This window comes from Microtus ochrogaster, chromosome 7 (genome assembly GCF_000317375.1).
Source record: "Microtus ochrogaster isolate Prairie Vole_2 chromosome 7, MicOch1.0, whole genome shotgun sequence".
NCBI classification, from domain to species: Eukaryota; Metazoa; Chordata; class Mammalia; order Rodentia; family Cricetidae; genus Microtus; species Microtus ochrogaster.
The window spans coordinates 76,864,619-76,884,428 of record NC_022014.1 but is presented as its reverse complement, the minus strand read 5'-3'; the positions used below and the strand labels follow the sequence as shown (position 1 = coordinate 76,884,428).

Here is a 19,810-nt window from a genome sequence, read left to right as displayed (position 1 = left end):
AAGTGTGCATATTTGCACATCACTACACATACATGTGCATGTAACCATGCACATATTGTACACATACACTACACACACATGTACATATACACCGCACATGCATGTGCATATACACCATGCACATATTGTGCACATACACTACACACATGTACATAGATAACGTACATTTTGTGAACATATGTTGCACACACAAAGAAAAGGCACCACAAAGGAGGAGAAGGAAGGGAGGAAAGGAAAGAAAGGCATTTAGGGTGAAGAGATGGAGGACTCCAACCTGCACGCTCCCTACTTTTCAGACCCCCAACGAACCTCTTGTGAACTAATTAGTTTAAGCACCTATTGTGAGGTCTTCATGTCTTATTTTAATATTCATCATGGAGAGATCTGGTTAGGAAGACAAAGAGGGGGATGTAGAGATGGCTCAGCGGTTAAGAGCATTGGCTCTTCTTCTTCCAGAAGACCTAGATCCAATTCCCAGCACCCACATGGCAGCTCACCACTGTCTGTAATTCTACCTCACAGACATACATGCAAAACATCAATATACATAAAAATTTTAAAAAGAAGAATACAAAGAGATGAACATAGAGATAGGGCAGGGGGTGACCCCAGGGGATGGAAGAAGTCTTGTAAGGGAAAAATCCCTGAACTGAAGTCACCCCTTCCCCGCTATGGGGAAGCCAGAACCTTGACCTTAAGGTATGTAGTCCCTCAAGAGTTCAGTGTGGCTCTGGAAGCCAGTGTAGTGGCTGAGAAAGTCATCTGTGTACTGAAGTTTCCAAATACCCAAACTTGAGCAACGACACCCGGTGTACCTCCAAACTGTAAGAAGACTGGCAGCTACAACCAGGAGGCTGTGTGGTGTCCCTTCATGCTCTCTTGGGAGCTCCAGAAGGATGGGAATCGGCGTAACTGCCTCTTGAGAAGATCCCAGCATGTTGCTGTCCTGCTAATGAGCAGTGGCACTATCACACAATTGGCATGGAGGCCAACGGGGTGGGCACTCCTGCCTCCCGCAGACAGGGCCTCTTAGCTACACAACTGTATCCTGGGGCGCCACCTGCTGGTCACTTGGAAGAGGACCGGAGCAGAGTCAGCCAGTCTGAGGAACCAGGATTGCAGGACAGCAGGCAAGGAGTGACTCGTGAAGGGTTTGACATGGACCTTTGGGGGCATTTTCACATGCCAGCACAGAACACAGACATAAGCCTGAAATCACGCAGAGCTGGTCGGGATGTAGGCAGATCAACTTCAGGATCCTTAGTTATGACTTTATCAGACTTTTCTCTAAAAGAAAAAGTTAATAAAGCAACTGTGAACCTGTCCTCAGGGAAAAGCCACATCCGTGCCGCTGGGACTCATGGTCTGGCATAACATGGTAGTGTCCTTTTCTACAGCCACTAGTTGAAAAACCTAAGTAACCACTGTTAACTCAGCAACTGTTTCCATTGCGTGTGTGTGTGAATATTTGTGTGTGTGCATATGTGCCCTGTGTGTGTACACACGCATACGTGTGTGTTTGTGTGTGGATATATGTGTTTGTGTACGCGAGTGCATAAGTGCCTCTGTGTGTGTAAATATGTGTGTGCATATTAGTGTATATGTGCCTTGTGTGCACACACATGCGTGCGTGTGTGTCTATGGAAGAAGTGCATAAGTGCCTCTGTGTGTGTGAATATGTGTGTGCATATGAGTGTATATGTGCCTTACGTGCACATATGGGCGTGTGAACGTGTGTGCATGGGAGTGCATATGTGCCTTGTGTACACACACATGTGTGTATATGGGAGGAGTGCATATGTGCCTCTGTGTGTGTGCATGCATGTGCGCATGTACATGCGTGAGCATGCAGACCAGAGACAGACATCAGGTGCCTCTCTCTATCAGTCTCTAAGGGTTTCTCACTAAACCTGGAACTTACAGCTTGGCCAGATCAGCATGCTGGTGAGCCCCAGAGATCTCCATGCCCAGGCATTGAGATAACACACATGTATGGCCCTGCCCAGCTTTCTACATGGTGCTGAGGGGCCAAATTCAGGTCCTCATGCTTGCATAACAAGCACCATATTCACTGAGCCATCTACCCCAGTCCCTCCATTGATATTTTTGTATTAAAATGACACTTATTTCTATTCCAGGAAGACAGTGCATCTTATTACACTTCTGGGTGGTTCCTGACAGAATAGAATTTGGGGTACCCTTGCTTCTACAGACCCACTCTCTGGGTTTCCCAGCAACTTACAAATAGTGGAAAAGTTCCCCTGGTGGAACTTTCCTAGAAGTCATCTGCAGCACGATTAATAAAAACCCAGAGACAGGGGCTGGAGAGATGGCTCAGTGGTTAAGAGCACTGCCTGCTCTTCCAAAGGTCCTGAGTTCAGTTCCCAGCAACCACATGGTGGCTCACAACCATCTGTGATGACATCCGGTGCCCTCTTCTGGCCTGCAGGCAGACACAATACTGTATACATAATAAATAAATAAATAAATAAATAAATCTAAAAAAAAAAAAACCAGAGACAGAAAAGATCAGAAAAGCCAAATAGCCAGCCACTGGCTCTTACCTCTACCTCAGTTCGAAATGGCGATCCTGCCTCTGGGAATCTCAGAATGAGACTGTGTGTGAGAGCTGACTCCTCCCATTTTATAATCCTATCTAGGGATGGGATTAAAGGTGTGCACCACTACCACCCAGTTTCTATGGCAAACTAGTGTAGCTACAGGGATTAAAGGTGTGTGTCACCACTGCCTGGTCTGTAAGGCTGACCAGTGGGGCTGTTTTACTCTCTGATCTTCAGGTAAGCTTTATTTGTTAAAATACAAATGAAATATCACTACACACATCCCCACCTGAGGCTGAAGTAGCCATGCCACATAATCTTCTTATGAGGAGAGGAGAAAGAAGTGAGCTCTCGTCACCACCTCCTCCTCTGCAAATTGGTAGGATGGATACCTATTCCATCCAAACGACCGGCCCTTTGTCTCTACTCCCAGCCTGTGTCCCTCGGGTGGTGCAGGCTCCTGCTGTCCCCCGCAGCCTTGAGATAAATAGGTGGGGAGGGAAAATCTCAACATTTTGAAAGCTCCCCAGTGATTCTGATATTTTTTCCCAAGAAACAGGGTATTCTAGCTACCAAGCACAATGGGGTTCCCTGAGCAGGCTAGAAAGGGGTAAACCGATCACACTGAAGCCTTGGCCGCTCAAATCCCAAGTGATGTGTTGTCAAGACAAAGCTGGGCCCCAGGGAGGAGGCCCAGACAGCTGCAAGCTGCCAGCATAGAATGTCTCTAAAGCCATTCTAGAAGAATCTATTTGGTATCTAGGTCCAGATCTAGACAGAACCTGATGGATACACTCAGAGACATTATTACTATTAATAAATATTTTTTTTACTTTTACTATGTAATGAATCGATTACATTTTAGGAGAAGAATGCAGATCAACCAAAAAGGAAAAGGATGGAGAAAAACACCAGCTAACCGTTCCCCTTAATTAGACACCGTCGCTAATGATATTTGAGTTCCATTAAGGGAGCCAGACATTCTCTGTTCTCTAATCTTTTTTCCCTTAAGGACCTACTGTGCCCTGTGTGCCATGTCAATAAATATTTTTGCATCAACTCAATTACAGGATTGCTTGGAGTCCATTGTGTGGGTGAAATATAGTTTGCCAGTTCACACTGACTGCATTTTTTTATTATTTCTAAATTTTTGCTAATATGGAGAAATCTCATTATGAGTGTTCTGGTATCCAAATTGTTGGCACGTCTCTGATTTGCTCAGGATTGTCTATTGTAATCTAGAGCCAAAAGGGTCCCAGAAGGACCACTGGCCACATGATTTGACAGACTGTTATATAACTAGATTCGTCTGGAAATTGTCTACCCTCATGAGCTGAAGAGACTTGGAGGTTATTCATATTTTTATTTATTTTAACTTTGATTTGTGAAACAAATAATGCCAAGAGTGTGATTTGGGGTCAGAGGTGTGTGTGTGTGTGTGTGTGTGTGTGTGTGTGGGCTGAAACTTGTAGTCATTCCTCCGTTTCAGTGCTAAGATGACAAACATGAGCCACGATGCCTGGCTAAGTATAGGTTTTATTTAATTTTGTAAGAAACCATCCAAGCCAAGGTTGATGGTACACATCTTTAATCCCTGGACCCAGGAGGCAGAGGCAGACAGATCTCTGTGGGTTAGAGGCCATCTTGGTCTACATAGTAAATTTAGGCCGTCCAGGGCTACATAGAGACCCTGTGAGAAGAGGCGGGGAGAAAACAAGCACCCAACCGTCTTCCAGATTGGTGGTGCACGTCTTGGAGGAACGAGTATTCCCCTGGCAGGCACTGGGTGATTGATGCTGGCCATTCTTAGCTGTGGTGTGGCTCTTGTTCTTGTTGCTGTTCTGAGGTTTGTTTGTTTGTTTGTTTAATTATGCACATATGTATCTGGGGGTGGGGTATGTGCCTATAAGTGCAGTGCCCATGGAGTCCAGAAGAGGGCGTCAGAGCCTTTGGAGCTAGAGTTACAGGCAGTTGTGAGCTTCCTGACCAGGTGCTGGGAATGGAATTCCAGTCCTCTGTAACTGTATACACTCTCCACGGCTGAGCCTTCGGTCCAGCCCATTGGCTGCTCTAATTTGCGATTCTCCGTGGCCTAGGAGGAGAACATCTCATTTCTGCTTCCCTCTGTGTGTGTCTTCATCAGACAGGTGCCTGTCAAGGACTTCAGCCGGTTTTTAATCAGGCATTTGTTTTCTTATGGTTGAGTTTTAAGAAGTCTCTGTATATTTTGGATAACAGTGCCTTATCAGATATTTGTTGTGCAAACATTTTTCTCCCAGTCTGTGGCTTCTCTTTTCAGTCTCTTGGCAATATCTATAGAAGAGCAGAAAATTTTAATTTTGACAAAGCCCATCTTATCAACCCTTTCTCCCAGGGATCAGGCATTTCAATGTAGTATATGGAGTTAGTACCAAAGGCGAGGCTGTGCAGATTTTACATTATCCCCTAACAGCTGGGGGATCCTGCATCCTACATTTAGATTTGTGACCAATTTTGAATTAATTTTTTGTGACAGGTATGAGGCTTGTGACTACAGCTCTATCTGTCCTGTATGTGACATCCCGTGGTTCCAGCATCGTTTATGGAAAGGACCTTTCCTTTTGTCTTATCCTCTTCTGTTGTTGGGAAGGAATTTGTACATTGTTTCATTGTGTGGACCTGTGGAAGGCAGAGGAAAACCTGGAGGAGGAGTCAGGTCTTTCTTCCCACCGTGTGGATGCTTGAGTCATTTGGTTGTCAGGAAGCACCTTTACCCTCCGAGCCATCTCACCAGCTTGGTTTTTGTTTGGGTTTTATGTCATTGAGTCATTACAGAAACCAGATTTTATAGCACAGAGGTCAGTCAATAAACCATTTCTCTAAAGGACCAGAAGTAACTGTTTTAGCTTTGAGAGCCACATTGTCTTTGTCACCACTGAGCAACTCCATCTGTAATATGTCCACAAACAGGTATGTCCATGTTGCGATAAAACTTCCTTATATGGGGCCTGGAGAAGTGGCTGAGCAGTTACTGCTCTTCCAGAGGACTTGAGTTTGATTCCCAGCATCTATATGGGAGACCACAATTATCTGTAACTCCAGTTCCAGGGAATCCAATGCTCTTGTATGTCCTCCACAAGCACTAGGCACACACACATACACATATATACACACACACACATACACACACATACACACACATACACACACACATGCACACACACACACATACACACACACACATACACACACAGAGTGCACATATACATGCATGCAAGCATACACTCATATGCACAACATAAAAACAATAAATCTTTGTTTCATTTTTTAAAAAATAACTTTAAATATATAAGCATGTAATGGGCCATAGCTCACTGAGCCCACTATAGAATATCTACATTCTGGATTGGTACACATACTGTCCTATGCTGCTATCCTTCTAGCCCTTGTATTCCTAATTAGAATCGAGTACCTATTAATTAGATTGGCGTTTAGTAACAAATGCTTCCCAGGCAGGGACATATGCTCCCTGGAGCATCGTGGCCTAAAGCAAAGAGTGTCTGCTTGCCACGAGTATCTCTTAAGCAGCAGTAACTCTCTGCAAATAGATCTGCTTTTAAGGAAAAGCCTGCTCACTCCGCGGATGCTAGCAAGGATCATTCTTTTCCGGGTAACGAGATGAATGGGAAGTGACTGCTATTGTCCATTTCTAAGCATATATTAAAAGCCTTTAAAATTAACCTGGCAGTTTCACTGCTGATAATTTATCTTCGAAGAAGTGGAGTGCAGGTAAACATTTTTCAGCGAGGGTGTTCATCACCTTATTAGCTACAGTAGAGGGAAAGGCGGTAACAGTATGTCCAACACTCGCGAGTCAGTGGCGTGACAAGGGGACTGTATGCGAACCTCCTGCCTCTGAGTGATTGTATTTTTTATGTATGGTATAGAAATAACACATGAAAAGAGCATATGATACTTTGTTGAGAAAAGACAGTTTTAAAAACAGTATATATGAAAATGTGGAGGATGGATGGATGGATGGATGGATGGATGGATGGATGGATGGATGGAAACTTAGATAGACAAGTCGTAGGTAACTAGAGTAAATGGATGGATTGATAACTAGAAATTATTGATAGACATATTCTTCAATGAAAACATCATGGCTGACTCTTGCTGACCCTTTGCCATGTTTGGGACTCCCCTAAGTATTCCATATGGGCTCTACCAGCCCTACTACCTTAGGAAGTCAGAGGGTCCTACGTGTTACAGATGGCAAACTGGGTCACAGATGGTTAAATAAACCTACCCAAGATCACATCGCAAGCTGCTGGTGACAGGGACAGCCTTTGGCCAGAGCTGATAACTCCAGGAGAGAGCATTACTACAGCCCCCCAGCAGAGCACAGAAGAATCTAGAAATAGAGATTTATGTTCCCATATTAATCGTAGGCTCCCAGTACTGGAAAACTTTTCTTTTCCATGGTCCTTCTTTTCCTCGTTTGTTTGGTTGGCTTTGACTTTTTTTTTCTTGCCAGTAGTTAACACCTCTGTTGATTTTTCTGTCTAAACTCGGGGTTAAAATACCGCAGGTATACTTTCACTGGTAGTCTGTCATTCACCTCCAGGTAACCTTAGGACCTAAGGCTGACCCACTACTGTCCCCGGGTGACATCTTGCACCTTTGACAACTACAGCCCACCCTCCCTGGAGGGCACTGCCCATCCCACCTCCGAGGAGCAGGTTCTTGGACTATGTCCATGACAATGATAATGGCTGTGTTTTCTCCCTAACAGCTCTAGAGGAGCTACTTTGTACTGTCACGCACCGGTGTGTATGTCATTTCTCAAGTCTCCCTTCGTTCCGACTGGCCACAGCTAAAGTGATTTTTTTTTTTTTTTGGACACTAAGGTCAATTTGTCACAGTGATGCATCGATCTAACGATCCCCCTCATAGAACTAATTCCAAAATGTAGTCTCCCCGGAAACTTTGATTTCTTCTCCAGCTGCAATCTTTTAACATCTTCAGAGGAATTCCTTGGGCTGGCTCTTTCCCAGCGGCTCTTTTGCAATGGCTTCTGGCCAAAAGTAGCAACATTTTGACCCAGGTCTGAACCCAAGGTGTAAATGACCGGTAACGGCCTGCTGCTTGAATGCTCCCGGACCTAGCACCTGACCCAGGAGCACTAGATTTCCAGGCTTTTCCCCAGGAAATAGCCTCCTCCCAGGCCCTGCTCCCTGCCCACAAGCCCAGTCCTGGAGGCAGTCTATGTGAGGCCTGCAATGGCCTTCTGTCTCCCTTTGGCTGATTCCTTCCAGGAGGAGGCTTGGGCGTGGCTGATCCTAGAAACTTCCCTATCTCCTCTGGCTGATCCATCTGTCCTCCCACTCCATAGATACGTGTGGGAGAAGGATGGGGCCACCCTGGCTGTGGAGACCAACCCCCGGATCCGGCTGGACAGAAATGGCTCCCTACACATCTCGCAGACATGGTCAGGGGACATTGGCACATACACCTGCCGGGTACTCTCAGCTGGTGGCAATGATTCTCGAAATGCCCACCTGCGCGTCAGGTAAGAACAAGGGCCGGGGGGGGGGACACCAGGAATGGCAGCAGTGGCATATTTGAAGCCATCCAGCTCCTTTTGGTCATGACAAGAAGTCATGTATGACTAGGCCCACCCAAGTTCCGTAAGATACCTCCCGAGCATCCTGCTAGGTCTGTTCCTCAGCTCAGGGGCACCCTGTGAGAAGCAGAAGTCTGCAGGGGCCTTTGACGGGGCTCTAGCTCCAGAAAGAAGAATCTACAGGCACACTCCAGATAGGTCACCAAGACATCAAAGGATGCTTCCACCCCCCAGTCCAGCCCAAATAAGTTTCTTGGACTTACTTGCAGGTGGATGGGTGACCCCAAGGCAGCTGTGTCACCAAAACGTCCCACTCCGGTATGGATGGTGACTTCATAGTGGCACTGACGGAGTCCCCTCTTCAGTTAACCTTCTACCCTGTATTTACACTTCTGAGATCACAAACAGCTGGAACAGGATTATAGGCCTCCCTCGAGAGGGGAGGGCAAGAGGGATTGGTGGGAATCTCAGGTGAGGATCTGATGACCAAGCCTCCCCACCTTCCTCTATGAAGGCGCATCAACTGGCAATCTTTCCTTTTCTCATTTGAGGATTTCATGCTTGCATATGGTGTACTTTGATCAAATATACACGCGGCCTTCCCCTCCAAATCCTCCCCACACCCCCACCACTTCTCCCTCTCCGCTTCATGTACTTTGTTCTGAAACCCACTGAGTTCTCTTAGTGCTGCCTGCATGGGCATGGGGGTAGAACCATCTCCTGGAGTATGGGTAGCTTCTCTGGGATTGCACCCCTAAAGAAAAGGGATGGTTTCTCAGCCAGCAGCTGGCAGTTTCCAGTCAGATATTTAGCCATGGGTTGGACTCATGAGCCCTTCCCGGTTCCGTGCTGCGATTTTGGCTGATTTGGTTCTGAGCATCCAGCCATAGCCACCGTCAGTCCCTGTGTACAGTGTTCCTGTTATGCCCAGCAATACTGTTTCTGTGTAGCGGTTCACTACCTCTGCTTATTAGGGTCTTTCTACCCCTTCTTCCAAGATGATCCCTGAGCCCTGGTGGTGCGGGGAAGAGGGGTCTTGATATAAATGTGTCATTTATAGCTGAGCACTTCACAGTCTCTTCCTCTCTGTACGTTGACCCGCCATGGGTCCCTGTATTCATCACCATTTACTGAAGGCAAAAAGCAGCTTCTCTGGTGAGGACCGGAAGATGCCCTTATCTAAAAGTATAAAGATAAAAACCAAGGAGGCAGTTAATTTCTTTATCTACTGAGGACAATGATGGTATTAGATTCTTCCCCTAGGACCATAGGTTTTAGGCCCCTTTAGTGGTATCTGGCCTGAATTCCATCTTGGGAAGCAGGCCTTAAATCCAAGCAGAAAAAAAAAGTGGCTGGTTACTCCCATGACATCTGTGCCATTATTGTACCAATGAGTGTATCTTGTCAGGCTAGTTGTTATTGTAGCTTGCAGGATTCACAACTGTATAAGACTATTGATTACTTCCCCCCCAATAGTATATATTAAACCTTCTAGAAATATAAAAGCAAGCCAGTAGGGCTGAAGCTTCAGGTTGGTGCCAGCCTGATTTATCTATGTTCTGTGACACTAGTTTACGGTGTCCTCAGCATCAAGCTCTGGAAGGTAACCAAAAGCAACAACAACAGCCTATTGTAATGGAGAGACAGTTATGGGATCCCACTGACCAACAGCTTACAAAAAGGACACCCTATACATGGCACTGGACTTTTTTATTGGATTGCCTATAAAATTATAGGCTGGTATCTAGTAGAGCCATTGTGCCCCTATTAGAGAGTAGCTCCATTTGAACTCCTTTTGTTTTTTATTTAATTTTTAAGATGTGTTTATTATGTATACAGTGTTCTGCCTGCACTCCAGAAGAGGGCATCAGATCCCATTATAGATGGTTGTGAGCCACCATGTGGTTGCTGGGAGTCAAACTCAGGACCTCTGGAAGGGCAGCCGGTGCTCTTAACCTCTGAGCCATTCCTCCAGCCCCTGAACTCCTCTTACATATGCATATATGTATACACATTTTAGGAAGCTTCTCTGGTAGTAGGTTTCCATATGGTAATCTTGTTGAGGGTCCTCTGTGGGTGATCACAGCTACTTAGCTGAGGATGGTATTGGCTGCCGGGAAGCACATGCCTATAATCTAAGGATTTGGAAGGTGGAGGGAGGAAGTCATCTTGTTCTACATAGCAGGTAGAAGACTAGTTTAGCATGAAGGGCAGCATTATCTTGTACACAGATAACATAAGACTCGCTCAATCTACAGCATTGCTGTCACCCGAAGGCAGAGCTTAGTACTTGGGATGGGCCCTCCACACATCTCTCTCCTCCAGGCAGCTTCCCCACGCCCCTGAGCACCCCGTGGCAACACTCAGCGCTGTGGAGAGGCGCGCCATCAACCTGACCTGGGCCAAACCCTTCGATGGCAACAGCCCCTTGATGCGCTACATCCTGGAGATGTCGGAAAACAGTAAGGTCCCCACTGTCACCTTCCTGTATCTCTTACAACCCGGGCAAAGGGGCACATGAGCTGGAAGATGGCCTGTGTGCATCAGCCACCCCATAATACTCTTCCGAGCCTCTGAGATCTTCCCCCTGGGCAACCATGGCTTCCTCACGTGTGAAAAGAACAATGATCTTACTTCCAGGATCACAAGTGATCCCCAAACAGTTGGCAGGTTATTACGACTTCCCAACAAGACTTGCACAGGGGAGCCTTGCATGGGAGTATAGCCTGTAACCCCAGCATTTGGGAGAATGAGGCAAGAGAATCATGAGTTCAAAGCCAACCTGGGCTTTGAAATGTAGGGGAAGGGGCTTGTGTGGGACCTGGCCCAGCAGCAGCCTCAAAGACATCAGTTATTCTTCTTACAAATGCCCCACTGTGAACTTCAGTGTTAGCCAGTGCAATCTGAATGATATCCTTGGTGCAGCTCTTCCAGAGCTCATTGGTTCAAGGGGATGAGGCATCTCAATTCCCATGAACCCCTGCTTCTACTTCCTCCCATCTCCCTCCAACCCCTGGGTCACATGGGCTAGTGGAACCCCAAAAAAGCTGACATGGTGACCTATCCTGGACCAAGTTAGGGAGGCGCTCACTATCCTGACAACCCAAAGGAGACGTCTGGGAATAAAAAGTAAAATCCATCACATCACTGGCTGGCGAGATGGCCCAACCAGTAAAAGCACCTGCTTCTGAGCTTGATGACCTGAGTTCAGTCCTTGGAAGCCATGTGGTGGGAGAGATCCAACTCACTCAAGTTGTCCTCTGACCTCCAAGTAACGCCATGGCTCGTGCATACCCACAGACACACACATACACACACAAAAGGAAACAAATTTGAAAATTAATATAATAAAAAGGGAGCATGTCTCATCGCCCACCTGCACAATGGCCCCCTCTGCCCCAACCCTATGTGTCTGCAGATGCTCCATGGACCATTCTCCTTGCCAGTGTGGACCCAGAAGCTACCTCAGTGATGGTCAAGGGACTGGTTCCCGCTCGTTCTTACCAGTTCCGCCTCTGTGCTGTCAACGACGTGGGCAAAGGACAGTTCAGCAAGGACACAGAAAGGTGAGGGGCACACCTGTCCCCCTAAGTGAGACTCCACCTGCCTGCCCACCAAACCCAGTGACACACTGGGGCAAGCCACAGGGTGGGTCTGGTTCAGTCTCTCTGCCTGCCCGAGGCCATCTTCCACTCTGTAGAATGGGGGAATGGTATCTCTGACTTGTTTCCCAGGGAAGGCGTGAGGTGGCAGAGATGAGCAAATCCTGAGGTGCCTGATGTCTATACCTGGTCTGCATGCTAACGCATGTATGTGCGCACATGCATGCACACACACACAGAGGCACATATGCACTCCTCCCATATACACACACACATTCACACACACACACACACATTTACTATGTGCCAGTCTGGGTTTGGCCCCCGGGTGGCACACTGAATGAGAACGGTGGTTCAACCACTGGGAAGTCTCGCAGACGCAGCAGGGAACCTCGGAGCACCAGGAGCCCCTCCCCACTTCTGCTGTGCCTGCAGCTGTGCTAGGTGCCAATTCGTACTTGGCAGGAATCTCTGTGCTTATAGCCCCGAGTCACCACCGCAAAGGTTAAAACACCCTCACTTTAAAAGCTGGGAGCAGACAGGACTGTTCGAGAAGCTATCCATCAGAGAGCAGGGAAAAAAAAGAAAAAAGGGAAAGACATCCATCAAAAATAATTAACTTTTGTTTTTAATGGACAAGTGTCAGTGGCGTGAAAAATAGGCTCGGGCAGAGCACTGAGTTCCCCGGCCATGCCGTAGACAGAAATGCGGTGCTTAGTTTGAGAAGGCAGGTGGATGGGGGCTGGCAGGCTGGGGGCTGGCAGGCTGGGAGCTGGCAGGCTGGGAGCTGGGGCTCCTTCCCAGACATGGCCACACACCTGTCCTGGGACTCTGCTTACCCAGCAAGGGGGTCTAGGTGAGGCCCACCACCTGAGCCTGTGGGATATAGCGGATCCCTTATTCCTTAAAAGCTCAAAAGCCTGTAACCCTATACTCAGGAGGCTGAAGGAAGAGGGTCACAAGTTCAAGGCCATCCTGGGCTGCAAGACCCTGTCTCAAAAAAAAAAAAAAAGAAAATCCACAAAGAGACATTAACTGAGCTTCCCAAAAGCACACAGCAAGGGTTTCAGAATTATTCCCAGACAGTGTGTAGTGTGACTGGCCCCTTTGTCCTATCACATGCCTGTGTAGACAGGGTAGAGATAAGGGGGTAGAGATAGGGTAAAGGCCTAACCATACTTGCTGCGCTTTTTTTTTTTTTGGCTCCAGGGTTTCCCTCCCCGAAGAGCCCCCCACAGCCCCTCCACAGAACGTTATTGCCAGCGGCCGGACCAACCAGTCCATCATGATCCAGTGGCAACCGCCTCCTGAGAGCCACCAGAATGGGATCCTCAAGGGTTACATCATCAGGTACAGGCCCACCCTAGGGCCAGGAGGGCACCCTACCCCGAGGGGCACGGGAGGTGGGAGTGGATGAGAAAACGGTAAAACTCCATGGTGGATCCTTGCCGACTCACAAAGACCAGCTGATGAGAAATGCCCACGCTATGGCAGGAGGGGCTTGCACCAAAACGGAAGAAGAATGGACAGCAGAGTGGTAGCCTTGGAAACTAGCAGGAAGGGCTGAACAAGGGTAAAGTTTAATTCCTTCAAGGCTGCGTGAAAGACAACGCTGCCGTAGGGCAGGGCTGATGTGGGAGCAGACAGGGAGAAAGTGTTGACTATGCCCATACAGCTCATAACGGTCTGCTGCAGGCCTGACTTTAGAATAAGGTGTGCCCAGCGCATGGGCCACGTGTGGCAAGGCTAACTCTGAATGGGTCTCAGCATAAAATCAAAACTTATTTAAAACGTTATGAGATTTTTTTTTTTGCAACTTCTGTCTGGACTTCATCTGCACAGTTCTCAATAGGAACTTTGTAGATGACGGTGGTGGTGTCACAATAGCCAAAGGCTGAACACTTCAGCCAGATGGAACTCGAGTGGAAAAATTGACGGGAAAGAATTGGCTGAAAGGAGAAAGTTATATCTCTGGTTCTTCCTGAACACAAAGGCTGGTTCTGTGGACTTCTAAGCTTTGCATTTGGCTGAGAACTGTTTCACTAGGAACCTAAAAGAAAGCATAGGAGCCAATCAGAGTAAAATACGCCTAAATTCTAATAGTTCAGTGAGTGGTGACGTCTGCTGCCAAGCCTAAGGATCTGAGTTCAATCCCCGGGATTAGAGAGAGAAAAACAGTTCCTACTACAGATTGTCCTCTGACCTCCACAAGTGTGCTATGGCATGGGCATGTCCCCCCAACACAAATAAAAAAATTTTGAATAATTTTTGGGGGCTGAAGAGATAGCTCAGTGATTAAGTGTGCTTGCTGACTGCTCATCCAAAGGACCCAGGTTCAATTCCCAGCATCCTCATGGCAGCACACACCATCTGTAAGGATCTAATGCCCTCTTTTGGACTCCCTGGGCCCCAAACACAGACACGATGCACAGACAGACATGCATACATGCAAAAACATTTATATACATATTTTTTAATTTGATAATAATGTTTTTAATTACCTTGGGATTTGTAGTTACCAGAAATACCTATCTGTAGTCTGTAATGGGCTGGCTGCAAATTGCCTTCCCTGTGCCTCTTCCTTTCACATCAATATCCCTGGGTGCTGGAGGGCCCCACAGTTAGAAAAGGCCATGTCTCTGGCTGTCCCAAGACCGGTTGCTTTTGCTATGGTTTGGGGCTGATCCTAAAGGTTCTTAGAGTGGTTGAGTGGTCCCTAACTCAACAAGGTCAGCACTATCTGAGCACTGGGCAGACTCTGATTGTCAAGTCTGTGCCCAAGACATTCTCACTGGGCAGCTAAGAGGATGGCCAAGAAGTCTGTGTTCTAATGAGCCTCTGGGTTGTACTATTTCATGCTAAGGCCTGGAACATACCAGCTCTGGCATTTTGGGATGCATAAAAACACTTTGGAGGGCTCTTATTTTGCAACTGTTAGACCCCAAAATAGGTCTTGCTAGGACTAGTTCCCTGTCCATGCATAAAAACACTTTGGGGGGCTCTGATTTTGCAACTCTAAGACCCCAAAATAGGTCTTACTAGGACTAGTTCCCTGTCCATGCAGAGCACCCCACATTTCTTGCTGATATCCCCTCCTTTGCCATGGTTGCTTTGCAGTAGAATGTAGATATGAGGAGGTCAGTAGCCTTGGGGGTTCTCAGTCCCTCTCAGCCAAGGAACTGCTGTACCAGGCAAAGAAAGAGAATGAGCTCAACTTGAGGAGTCCTTTCCTGGCCATGATCCCCAAAAGCTGACACCCATGACACCTTCCCCAGAGACTCTCAGCCTCCCTGGCTGACAATCTTATCCATGTCTCCCAAACCCAGCAAAAAGAAAAGAATGTCCCAGGGGTAAGGGATGTTTGAGGCTCAGCTGATTCGAATCAACTAGCATGCATGAAATCCTGAATTTGATACCTAGCATCACATAGACTGGGTATGGTGTGCAAATCTGTAGTCTCAGCACTGGGGAGAGGGCGGGAGGGGGGAGAGGATTAGGAGTTCAAGGTTACCCTCAGCTGTATAGTTTGAGGCCAGGCGTCCTGGGCTACATGATTAAACACGCTCTCTAGACCTGTACTATCCAACAAGGTAGGGAGCAGTCAACTGTCGTGACTCAAAACAAAACTGCACCAAAGTCAAATCCATTCCCCATTGGCACTAAACCCATATCAGGTGGCCAACAGCCATGACCTCTAGTGGTGACCCTATTAGACAGCCCAGATGCAGCCTATTGATGGAGAGCTCCCGGAATCATAGGACATTTTAGCAGACAGCACCGCTCTGGGCAGTTTGCTGCAGACAAGCCGACTCAACCCACTTTCCCCTCTTCCTTCAGATACTGCTTGGCTGGGCTACCTGTTGGGTACCAGTTTAAGAACATCACAGATGCTGACGTCAACAACCTGTTGCTGGAGGACCTCATCATCTGGACCAATTATGAGATCGAGGTGGCCGCCTACAACAGCGCTGGGCTGGGCGTCTACAGCAGCAAAGTCACCGAGTGGACACTGCAGGGAGGTGGGTGGGGAAAGGGGCCATGCAAGAGCAGGTGTATCCCTTTTTCCAGGTCCCCCGGCCTGTCGGCCCGCATGCCTGCTGGGCCATCCATGTGTTCAGTCATGAATACCTCAGTCCAAATTATTGACTTCGCCTGGGCCTTGATCATGGTGCTTGATGTCATCTCCCCCACCCTGCCTGGATCCCACAGGGCAGATGGCAGAGAGGAAGAGAGTGGTTAGGAGTCATGTGGAAAGAGGCAGAGGCACCTTCTGTGATGCTTCACCTTTAACTGGATCACAAGACAGCTTGGGAGGTGACCCAGACAAATGTATTGAATTTGAATTAATCCAGGAAGTAGGAGAGGAAGAGGAGCTTTGGTTTGGTCAAGCATTGTATCCTTTACCATCTGGACATGATGGCCAGGCAGCCCCTTAACTACAACCAATCTCTTGATCTCCTATAGTTCCCACGGTGCCCCCAGGAAACGTGCATGCAGAAGCCACCAATTCCACGACCATCCGCTTCACCTGGAATGCCCCCAGTCCCCAATTCATCAATGGTATCAACCAGGGCTACAAGGTAGGTGAGGGTCTCTTTTATCCTTCAAAAGGACTCTAGTGGTGGACTCAAGGTAAAAGAAGGGAGAAGTGGGGGCTCCAGAGAAAATCAGTGGTTCGCTGTGGGTTTCTAAAACCAGACTCCCACAGGTAGAGGTCAAAAATAAAAGCACACCCCCAGAAAGAGGCTGTCCTCAGTAAACTCCAGCCACAAACAAGGCCTGTACACCTGGACAGAGCCATAGTCCATTAGAACAATGCAGCCATCCCTCCTTACCACTATGGTGTGGCTCCCACAGACCACCTGCCAGGCAAGTCTCCATGGGCTGTCCGTGACCCCATACACAGTGTGGGACAAAGGCGTGGGATTAGGACTCAGGCAGACTTGGACTAAAAATCCCAGCTTGCCTCTTGCTGATTGAAGTCTTGGATTTGGGTGTGAATGTCACGCCCGCTCCTTATATCCTCATGAGTGTCCGTGCCTCATTCTCTCTTCTTGCAAGAGTACCAATCACTCTGGATTAGGGTCTGTCCCTGATGGCCTCACTTAACTTCAAGCAGCCCTTTAAAAGTCCAAGTTCCAAACACAGCCACCCTCGGGGAGTCAGGCTTAGAACTTTGACGTGTGAAGTCAGCACAGGCTCGATCCAGCCAGCAAGAGAAGCATCCGTGCTGTAGCTATTCCGATGCTACTTGGTTTTCTGGCTAGTTTAAGTGCTGGGCATCCAGACTTCTCAGACATCCTGCTGTGCATCCCAGGCCTGTAATCCTCTTGTCCTCCTGCAAGGAGGCCTGCTTTCCTCTGAGAGAACTGAGGACATACCACATAGCACAGGGCAAACTCCACATTTGAAAGAGGGTACGCTTGCCCTCAGCACTCGGGGGCAGGTAGACAGATGCCACATGCTCATTTCCAGGGGTGAAAAAAAAAAACAAGCAAGGAATTTAAGGTGCTGAGAAGCCAGGGGAAAGGAGAGAAAACTACAGACTCTGGGTTTGAGCTGCGACTCTCAGTGATTTCAAGGTGATAGCTGCCATATCCTCAAATCCCCTGCACCGAGGCTGCGCATGTGCCACAGCCAAGATCATCTGTAGGACAAATGGCTGCACCATTGTGACTGTGAGGTTAGGAATCAGGAGAAGGAAAGGCAATTGTTTTGCAAAAAGAATGTTCTTCTTGTACTCGGAGCAACCTAGGGACCAGGGCTGGAGCCAGTGGGCCACAACGCTCGCACTTCCACAAAGGCAGAGAGCATGGGCCAAAAAGAGTCTTTCTGGGATAGGGGCTGCAGCCCAAGCTTATAGTTGCTGACTGGCCGGAAAAGGCTGCTAATTGGGACTCAGGGGAGGGAAGAGGTCTGCATGGCTATGGAGCACAGAGGCCGAGCTGGGAACAATTAAGCTTCTGACTGCCAAACCTAAGCAGAAGTTTTATTCTACGTGTGGGAGGGATGAGCTACCAACTTCCAAGGCAAAAAGCTCCCCGAGGGCTGGAAGGCCACCAAGTGGCCAGGACAACGAGGACAATGGCCTGCGGTGACCCAGAACAAGAAGACAATGCAGAAGCCCCCAATCCTGATTGACCCCAGGCTCATCCCATCCCTGTGCTCAGGAACTGTGCGGTATAGGCCAATGGCCACCAGCTGACCGATATGTTGAGCTCAGGAGCTCATGGGATGGTAACAGGACATCATACTGATGGGGGCATACCCAATACCAGGCAACCAGCTACATACTTCATTCATTCTCTCATGCAAGACCCTGAAGATTAAAGCATTATTATCATCACCCCACTTCCTAGAGGAAGAAACTGAGTCATGGGGGAGAAGTCATTGTTCACAGGTTGTACATGGCTGAGAGAGCACAGCTTGAACCCACAGCCATGCTTTTTCTTACATTAAAAATATGGTGCTGGGGCCAGCGGCGCCCGCGAGAAAGTAGAAAGCTGCTATGGCGAGTCCTACAGGCACCGCCGTGAGACCGCCCAGGCCAAAGAAAGAGCCGCCGACGCTCGTCATCCCCAAGAATGCGGCCGAGGAGCAGAAGCTCAAGCTGGAGCGGCTCATGAAGAATCCGGACAAAGCAGTTCCAATTCCAGAGAAGATGAACGAGTGGGCTCCTAGGCCTCCTCCAGAGTTTGTCCGCGATGTCATGGGTTCCAGTGCCGGGGCTGGCAGTGGAGAGTTCCACGTTTATAGGCACCTACGGTGGAGAGAGTACCAGCGGCAGGACTACATGGATGCCATGGCTGAGAAGCAAAAACTGGATGCAGAGTTTCAGAAGAGACTGGAAAAGAATAAGATTGCCGCTGAGGAGCAGACCGCAAAGCGCCGGAAAAAGCACCAGAAGTTAAAAGAGAAGAAGTTAATGGCAAAGAAGATGAAGCGTGAGCAGAAGAACCAGAAGGAAGAACCCAATCAGTGCCAAGAACAGCTTGCCAGCAGCTCTGAGGAAGCATCTGGGACAGAGGAGGAGGGAGAGGAACCCAGCGTCATCATGGGGCGATGAGGACGTGAGCCCAGCTCATTCTCTGACCAGCCTCAGAAAGGAGAGAGGTTGTGGCCCATCTGCCAGACTGGCTGTGTTGGGAGAAGGCAGGAGCCTCCTGCACTGCTGCTTGCCTAGGGAGCAGAGGAACCATCCCCTAGACATGTGAAGATTGCCTGCTGCGTCCCGCCCTGCTCTTGCTGAAGGGGAGTGCCTCACCTTCCCCCTGGTGCCTGTTTCTTTCTGCTTAAACAGTGATGAGCTCTGGGCTGGTTTCTGTGAAGGGAATATTTATTTAGTAAAGAGCAGAACACCTGTAGGTTTTTTTGTCCACGTGTTCGAGATGTTAATTACCAGAGCCTCAGAGAAACTGAAGTGACGCAGAGACTGGACCTTGGGATTTGGTGGGTCCTCTTTTGCAGGCTCCCTTCCACACCTACCCTTTGGGTGCCCAGCCCTGTCCCTAATGGAACAGCAGACTTCAGCACTGAAGAACTGTGCCTGCCCAGCAGCTCCCAGAATGTGTATGAGCTGACCAGGGCTCTCAGTAGGAGGCTGGGCAGGAGAGAGGCTCCAGGAAGACAACAGGTGATGAAAGAAAGCAGGGGGGTGACCAGAGACATGGGAGACAGGACAGGTACTGGCCAAAGCCTTCCTCCCACCCCAAGTCAGGAGATCTAAACCCAGAGGGACTGGAGAGGGGAGCTCTTCGGGATGGAAACCCTCCTGTCAGTCCTCCCACTGAGTGTCCTTGAGTGGCTGTGTGTACAGGTCCAGAATGCAACCAACACCGTGTCAGGGAGGGGGGAGGTGACCCAGGACCGCCTTGGTCCTCAGCCATTAATTATCAGGCCAGTGGGGTGACGGGCAGTTTCTAGTAGAGCGTGGCTCTGTGTCTGGAGTGTCTCCAGTTCCCCAGTGTGCCTTCTGTGGATGTTAGTAGCATGTTGAGTGAAAGGGAAACTAAGAATGTCTTCTACTTTTTTTTTTATTTTTA

General features: G+C 48.4%; 2 protein-coding genes across 2 annotated transcripts in view; both read left to right on the top strand.

Annotated features, from left to right (window-relative positions):
* Positions 1 to 19,810, top strand: part of Sdk2 (sidekick cell adhesion molecule 2) — a 295,345-nt gene that overhangs the window by 206,979 nt on the left and 68,556 nt on the right. The window contains exons 13-18 of the mRNA XM_005350680.2: positions 7,936 to 8,112; positions 10,492 to 10,628; positions 11,585 to 11,732; positions 12,978 to 13,118; positions 15,606 to 15,787; positions 16,233 to 16,348. Coding sequence (XP_005350737.1) covers positions 7,936 to 8,112; positions 10,492 to 10,628; positions 11,585 to 11,732; positions 12,978 to 13,118; positions 15,606 to 15,787; positions 16,233 to 16,348 — 901 coding nt within the window. The remainder of the gene's footprint in view (positions 1 to 7,935; positions 8,113 to 10,491; positions 10,629 to 11,584; positions 11,733 to 12,977; positions 13,119 to 15,605; positions 15,788 to 16,232; positions 16,349 to 19,810) is intronic.
* LOC101981628 (PRKR-interacting protein 1) lies at positions 18,259 to 19,802 on the top strand. The gene has a single exon (XM_005350679.2). The coding sequence runs from the start codon at positions 18,277 to 18,279 to the stop codon at positions 18,832 to 18,834; it is 558 nt and encodes a 185-aa protein (XP_005350736.1). The 5' UTR covers positions 18,259 to 18,276; the 3' UTR covers positions 18,835 to 19,802.

Coding starts and splice junctions, on each gene's coding strand:
- LOC101981628 (XM_005350679.2), top strand. CDS start 18,277: ATGGCGAGTCCTACAGGCACCGCCGTGAGACCGCCCAGGCCAAAGAAA.